This window comes from Trematomus bernacchii, unplaced genomic scaffold (genome assembly GCF_902827165.1).
Source record: "Trematomus bernacchii unplaced genomic scaffold, fTreBer1.1, whole genome shotgun sequence".
NCBI classification, from domain to species: domain Eukaryota; kingdom Metazoa; phylum Chordata; class Actinopteri; order Perciformes; family Nototheniidae; genus Trematomus; species Trematomus bernacchii.
Genome location: NW_022988043.1, coordinates 137,177 through 144,606, shown reverse-complemented (window position 1 = coordinate 144,606; position 7,430 = coordinate 137,177). Strand labels below are relative to the sequence as shown.

Here is a 7,430-nt window from a genome sequence, read left to right as displayed (position 1 = left end):
AAGATTCAGATATAATCATTTCAAGCAAGTCAAAAGTCTTAATTGCCAAGGTACAATCGTAACAGATGGCTTTCTGAAGATATGCAGAGTTTCTGCTGTCCAATGGGGAGCCAGGATAGAAAACAGGCGTGTCCTTGATGGGTGCCTGGATTACAGAGGATAGCAGCAGTTTCTGTCATACTGACTTGAATGCAAATATTTGAAAAGACGAATAACCTGTAGCACAAGATGAAGGTATATATTATTTATTTTTGAATTATGTAAGATCAATAAATATCATAGCACTTACAATTTGATGTACATCCTAACAAAATGCAAAACTTAAAATATTTGATATACTATTTACATAGAGAATTTAATTACAGCAGGACCTGTCATTTTTTTGTTTTCATTTCTCATTTAATTTTCCTTTAAATGTCCACGTTTCTTCACGGTCCAATCCCTAGTATTTATTGCCTAAATCCATCAAAGAAGGGTAGGTTCCACTTGTTCCATAGGCAGGAGGGGGGTCTGAGGGTTGGGGTGCTGATGGTGGTTGTGGAGGGACCGTTCCCCAGGCTGGTGGGTAGGCGTTTCCAAATGGTTCAAATCCAAAACCAGAAGCAGCGAGTGGGGGCGCCTCCACACCAGGAACCTTAGGGGCCGGCAGGAAGACTATGTGGAATTTGATCTCTGGGTCCGAAGCATATTTGACATCAAGGTAAACCTATTGAGAAATTGTTGGATTTTTGTTTTTGTTGGATCATGAGATTACATCCTGTGTGCATAACATAATATTTTGGAAAGCACCGTTAACCACAAAAGACAGGGTTCATTCAAAAGCATTCTGGTTCTGCATAGTGCAGCCATAGGAGACACTCATCTAGAGGAGTAGAAAAACAGTACATAATATCCATTCACTCTCGATTTTTAATGTTGCTGCTACCTTATTCAGAGCTTATAAAAATAGCTATTAAAATGAGTTTAAAAATATGAGGATGTTTGTCAATCACATGAGAACAAGCAGACACATCTCTGCCCATGTAGATGCTTACCCTGAGTCTGTGCTCTGCTTTGAGGATGCTGCAGTTGAGGATGGACGGCTCCACATCGAGGGGGATGGGGAGGACCTTTAGGACATTTTGGTTAGAAGACGGGGGGATGGGCTCTCCCACCTCTCTAAACAGGTCTTTGGTTGAAACTTTTCTTTTTCCTCGTGCAAAGAAGCTATGCTTTCTGTACACACAGTACTTGGGCTTGATCTCGCGAGATGAGTTGTTCTGAATGCAGGCCATAACCTTTAGTCCTTCTCCTAGAAACAGATCAGAAGTGTCAAGACAACCAAGGGCTAATATGTGTGTAACAAGAGTTAATATAAGTTTTAGGACTCTCACCTTGGAAGAAACCTGTCTTTTCAAGATTCACATCCATGGCTACTGTTCCCGAGTTGAAAAACTTCATTTTCTTATCCTTAGACTCATGCTGTGGTTCCTGAAAGAAGATCCGACATGCAAATCACTTAAACCACTGACAGAAAACACTTAACCTATTAGCTTTTATTCTGGTGTATCAAATGCCCACATCCACTGCCGACAGAAGCTGTGCCAATTCAACAGGTGAACTACTGATTTGTTAAGTGGTACATTATATTGTGATGGTTTGGTAAATGCATACTCGGTCAAATTGTTTTTCCCTGTTGAAATTACAGGTACGTGGGTGTTACTCAGCACATACCATCAGCCCAGGGTCACGGTTCAGGTCTGCATTCGTGACATAGTTGATGTTGATTGAATCTGTAGTTGGAGCCCTCACTGATCTGCTCAGCTTGGCATTCAGCGAGTACAAGATTTTACCACAGGAGCCTTTGAAGGAGGAAGGCATATCCCTAAAGCACAAAAGCAAAAAGCCAGAAAAACATTATAACATTTCCTGGATCTATTAAAATGAACTACTGAAAGCTGAGGTTGATCAATAAAGATGTTTTTCAGAAGATGTTTGCGAGGATCATACATTTATTCATCCACTGGAGAGGCTAAGGGTCTTTGCAACTCATTACAGAACCATTATAAGATAGATTACATACTGGAAAGGGATCTGAAAGGTGAATGGGTAAACATGGCATCCTGGGGCAACAACATTGGCGTCTGAAAAAAGCAAAAATACGTTTTAAAGGTCCCATGACATGGCCATTTCTACTGATCATAATTCCATTGTTGAGGTATACTAGAATAGATTTATATTGTGCAATTTTCCAAACTCACATTGGTTTCTCATACAGCATCTCTGTATAGTATTAGGGAGGGAAAAATAAATAGTATTTTCGCAGAGCTTGCATTTTACTTCATTTGCACTTGTCAGTTCGAAGTAGTTCCACGAGGAACTCTTCTTTAACGTGCCGCTTTGTTCCTCTTTAGTTGTGTTGTTCTCACTGTTCTGTATATCGCCAACAAATCAATCGCACGTGTGACGGAGAGAGGGGGGGCGGGGTCGGTGTGTAGCAGGTAAACTTGGAGGAAGCCAGCAGTCTGCACTGCTGGCTTCCTCCAAGTTTACAGTAAAACAAACTGGTGGTGTGACCAATGGCCATTTACAATTATTAATACTATTACTATTATTAGCATTAGTCTATATTTTGGTTGAAACTAAGCCAGGAAAAAAAAGAAAAACATAAATAATAATAAAAATATATATAAATAAAATCGAATTTTAAAAATAATTTTCGATTATGGAGACTGTAACGAATATTCGAAAAATCGAATAATCGCTGGCATCCCTATATAGTATGTGTATTCTCTCTCTGTCCTAAACGGCTTGTTGGAGCTCCTGCCCCCACCCCCCCCTCCCTGTGAGCCCAGTGTGCTCTGATTGGTCAACTCGCCCACTCTGTTCTGATGAGTCCACCACCGTTACAGCGGAACATCAGTGATTATTTGTTACAATGGCGTTAGCAACCAGAAAAGGACACCAGTAATGACAAACAGATGAGAATGCTGCGTGTGGTCTGGGTGCCGTGTTGGCGGGACGTTGCGAGGCTCGCTGCTGCGAGGAGCGGACAGTGTGAACTGGCTTACTGGTGTGGTTTCCTGGTTGCTGCGTGTGGTCGGCGAGACAGCGAGACACAGCGAAACCCAGCCCGAAACCAGCCCGAGCACACACACACACACCCGCAGCCTGGCTGTGAGTCTGTGTGTGTGCTCACACACAGAATCACAGCCTCGCCGCGTCCCGCCGTCTCAGGCTGAAAAATCCACGGAGCTGCAGCTGAGAAAAGATTGAGTGTGTGTGTGTGGACCAATCCGCGGACTTAATGTAACGGCTCTCCGGACGTAACGTAACGGTTCCGCGGATTGGTCCATTTGGACCAATTGGGTATGGTTATGTCACCATACCCAGGAAGAAAAAATGGAAAATTAAAAATCTCCAACGAGGCGTTCTGGGGCAGCACAGACAGGTATTTTCTGTGTTAGAGTTCTACTCACTACAGGGTGTACTTTGAGGGTTTTTGACTCTTTCACAACCCTTACAAAATAACTGCCTTTTGATGACATAGCTCTGTCCTCAATGGCATAGAGACAGAAATACTTACATGTTTTCCCAATGTGGTTTGTCAAAAGTGTTTCATTGTCGCCTCCTGAAGAAAAATCAGCACATTAACAGCAATTCAAATGTGTAACTTGAGCTATTAAACATGTAGTCTAATAAAAAAACTCAGAAAATAGTGGAACATGTATATCCTAATCTCAGGGTCACACCCAAACCCCCCAAAGTTCAGTTAGACAAATTAGAGCATCGAATCCTTACAATTGAGAGGCTGGAGGCTGCACTGCAGATTTTATTGGAACATAAATTAGTTAAACAAGTAGTCAAATAACAAAAAGAAGTTGTGAATTAATTTCCTGTTAATTGAATAACTAATAATCTACTAATTATCTCAGTTAAAATAATTTGTTGTCATGCATTTTATTTTGTTAATATGATCATATTGAGAATGATAACAGGAGACAGATGTAAACTCTTTCATATCTATCTGTATTGACATTCCCGTCCTTTTCTTGAAACATTATTGGACTATAATTATTTTTTGTTTATTATAGATTTGTGGGCTTCTTCTATTATATGAAGGTTGCTGTGACCATTCAGCAGTTTTCTTTTATTTAAAAGGCTCGTTTCTATTAAATAATTTCCATAGCAGGTGACCTCATCACCAATCAATGCAGATTTGTATTACTGTACTCCACTGGACAAGAAGAACACATAACTTTTCATTGGATATGGTGTTTTCTTCTATATTATATCAATACTGTTGTGAAAATAAAAATGTGTTTATTGGAGAGTCTCATTGGTTATCAATAACTTCCTTGTCATGTATTGATTTTTAATAAAAACGTATATAATACAGAAGGTGGATTAAAATCCCCCCAAATTAGTGTGTCCTCGTACAGTGTAGCCTAACAGTGCTGCATTGATTTGGAGTCACTCGGTCATACAGTATGAGGGTATTTAAAGAAATTGAGCTTTTCCAATTGAATATTGCTGAGTTTCCCACAAATATTTATACAAAATAGACTAAAATCCAATAACAAGAGGTGTGATTTATTATGCCTGTGTAGTAATAATATTGTGTGTGGATTTGGACCCACTGGGTCACATGATATAGATTTATTTAAAAAAAGAAATGAGACTTTCAAATAAAAAATCTGCAAAACCTAATAACAATATTCATATAAAACGTAAAGGGCACAAACATCAAGTAATATAGCAATGCAGTAATACAATGTTGCATTGATTTGGAGTCACTGGGTCTCATGACATGGAAGCTTTTAACAAATATAAAACATACTGTATGGATATAAAACCCTTAAATCCAAGGTGTGTCTAATTTGTTCAGTGTTATAAGAATATAACGTATGGGTTTGTAGTAACTGGGTCACATCACATAGAAGCTATTAAAACAGATGTAATCTTCTACAAAAATATTTAAAGTAAAATCTATTTGTGACACCTCAGTAATAAAAAAATGGCATAATACACCTTTGCAATATTGTTTTATAGATCAGAGGACTATTGAGCCCTTCTGTTATCTGCCTGCCCTTTAACCACTCCTCTTAGATAACATCAAGAGAACCAGCCAAAGGTACACGATAGTTGTTCAGAAGAGGTTTGTAGGGGCCTTTTGCACAAAGATGCCTATTATTATTTTAAATGTATTAAATGTTTCTTGTGTAAATGTTATAAGAGAATTATTGATTTATCCGAGTTGAATTGAGATCTGTTCTGCATAAGAAACATCATGCTTTTTGTATTGCAGAATATAAAGTGTTCTAACCCTATATTATAAGTAACATTTTTTCGCTATCTGAAACAGTGTGGGAATGTTTAATACATTCCGTGAGCTTTTATTTTGAATCTTCTGCCATGGCGCCAATCCATGTAAGCTACAATTGTTATTGTTCAACAGGTTTTGTGTTTATTTAAGCACTTACGGTTATCTTCTTTTTCTCCGACGAAGAAGTGTTTGATGCTGAAGTACTTGTCCTTGGAGTGGTAGACGACAGTAGTTTGTCCGTGACGCTCGCTCCACATCACCTCTGCTTTCCCCTTGAACTGAATTGATAGGGAATCTATTGTGCACTCTTTGGTCACTTCCAGCTTGACCTCACCTGAAACACAGTCGCCACTGGTGAAGGTGTTTTGCTCATTATTGGCGGGGTTGTAGTTGACGGTGAGGCTCTTCACGGTTAACATGATGCGTAGCTTCTTAAGAAAATACGATAAATTGTTGTCCCAAGCTCAAAGCGAGGAAATATAAAGCCCACCTCTCACTTCCGCGATGGGTGTGTCACCACGAGGAACCTTTGATAGTAAAAGATAGGGCGGAACCTTGTAGGCTATTTTCCCCTCCCCTCGTTTAATATCATTATTCCTCCACACATGTATTTATCTAATCAGAGTTGGGAAGTAACTAAGTACATTGACTCAAGTACTGTACCTAAGTACAATTTGGAGATACTTTTATTTTAGTATTCTAATTTTATGCTACTTTGTACTTCTACTCCACTACAATTCAGAGGTAAATTGTGTACTTTTAGTCCACTATATTTATTTTGTAGCCTACCTTACTAGCCTAGTTACTTTACAGATTTGGACTAATGATGTGAAATATAATCAACACTTAAATAAGAATTGAGTTACACCTGGAGTAAATACACAAGCCACCCTGCAGTATACAAAGTAATTATAACTAGCTGCATCTTCACCAGCTTTGATAACATATTAATGCATCAATAATTATAATGAAAACGTATTAAAAATATTATTCTAGAATGAACCAATTTGCATAATAAGTACTTTTACTTTTGGTACTTCAAGTATATTTGATAGCTTATACCCTTGTACTTTTACTTGAGAAACATTTTGAATGCAGGACAAGATCTGAGTTATTCTCCAATCTAATCATATTTAGTTAACTCTCACCCGTTTGGCTGTCTTTCTTGTTGAAGGGATTTTAAGCCAATTTTGTTGGACTACTAAAGTAAGGCAAGGCAAGGCAAGGCAAGGCAAGGCAAGGCAAGGCAAGGCAAGTTTATTTATATAGCACCTTTCAACACAAGGCAATTCAAAGTGCTTTACAAAAATGGAAGACATTATGAAAATGGCATTTAAAATCAGTCATTAAAAAGAAAAGATAATAAAATAAACATTAAAAGAAAAATTACATGGATAAAAGTTAAAAGTTACAGTGCAGTTTAAGATGTGAATAGTTCAATTAAAAGCAGCGGCAAAAAGAAAAGTCTTCAGCCTGGATTTAAAAGTAGTAAGAGTTGCAGCGGACCTGCAGGTTTCTGGGAGTTTGTTCCAAATATTTGGAGCATAATAACTGAATGCTGCTTCTCCATGTTTAGTTCTGACTCTGGGGACAGAAAGCTGACTAGTCCCTGAAGACCTGAGAGATCTGGATGGTTCATAATTTAGCAGTAGGTCAGACATGTATTTTAGGCCTAAACCATTCAAAGCTTTATAAACCAGCAGCAGTATTTTGAAATCTATTCTTTGACACACAGGAAGCCAGTGTAAGGACTTCAGAACAGGAGTGATGTGATCCACTTTCTTAGTGTTAGTGAGGACTCGAGCAGCGGCGTTCTGAATTAGCTGCAGCTTTCTAATAGATTTTTTAGTGAGACCTGTAAAGACACCATTACAGTAGTCGAGTCAACTGAAGATAAAAGCATGGACAAGTTTTTCCAAATCCTGCTGTGACATTAGTCTTTTAATCCTAGATATGTTCTTTAGGTGATAGTAGGCTGATTTAGTAACTGTTTTAATGTGACTGTTGAAACTCAGGACAGAGTCCATGACTACACCTAGATTTCTGGCTTTATCTGTTGTTTTGAACATTGCAGACTGAATCTCAGCGCTAACTTTTATACGTTCTGCCTTGGCTCCAAAAACCA

At 38.5% G+C, this 7,430-nt stretch overlaps 1 protein-coding gene across 1 annotated transcript; it reads right to left on the bottom strand.

The window, feature by feature from the left end:
• Positions 1 to 229: 229 nt before the first annotated feature.
• On the bottom strand, positions 230 to 5,789 carry LOC117472870 (arrestin domain-containing protein 3-like). The gene is made up of 7 exons (XM_034118304.1): positions 5,463 to 5,789; positions 3,566 to 3,610; positions 2,063 to 2,123; positions 1,714 to 1,864; positions 1,374 to 1,470; positions 1,035 to 1,291; positions 230 to 706 (listed from the first exon to the last, which is right to left on the bottom strand). The coding sequence occupies exons 1-7, from the start codon at positions 5,722 to 5,724 to the stop codon at positions 443 to 445; spliced, it is 1,137 nt and encodes a 378-aa protein (XP_033974195.1). The 5' UTR covers positions 5,725 to 5,789; the 3' UTR covers positions 230 to 442.
• Between the last annotated feature and the right edge of the window lie 1,641 nt (positions 5,790 to 7,430).

Bases quoted from the DNA above. Each gene is read 5' to 3' on its own strand.
- LOC117472870 (XM_034118304.1), bottom strand. From the start codon at position 5,724: ATGTTAACCGTGAAGAGCCTCACCGTCAACTACAACCCCGCCAATAAT. The intron at 2,124-3,565 runs GTAAGTATTTCT...TGCTTTTTTCAG, and splicing joins AAACCACATTGGGAAAACAT to ACGCCAATGTTGTTGCCCCA. The intron at 707-1,034 runs GTAAGCATCTAC...ATTTCTCAATAG, and splicing joins AAGCAGAGCACAGACTCAGG to GTTTACCTTGATGTCAAATA.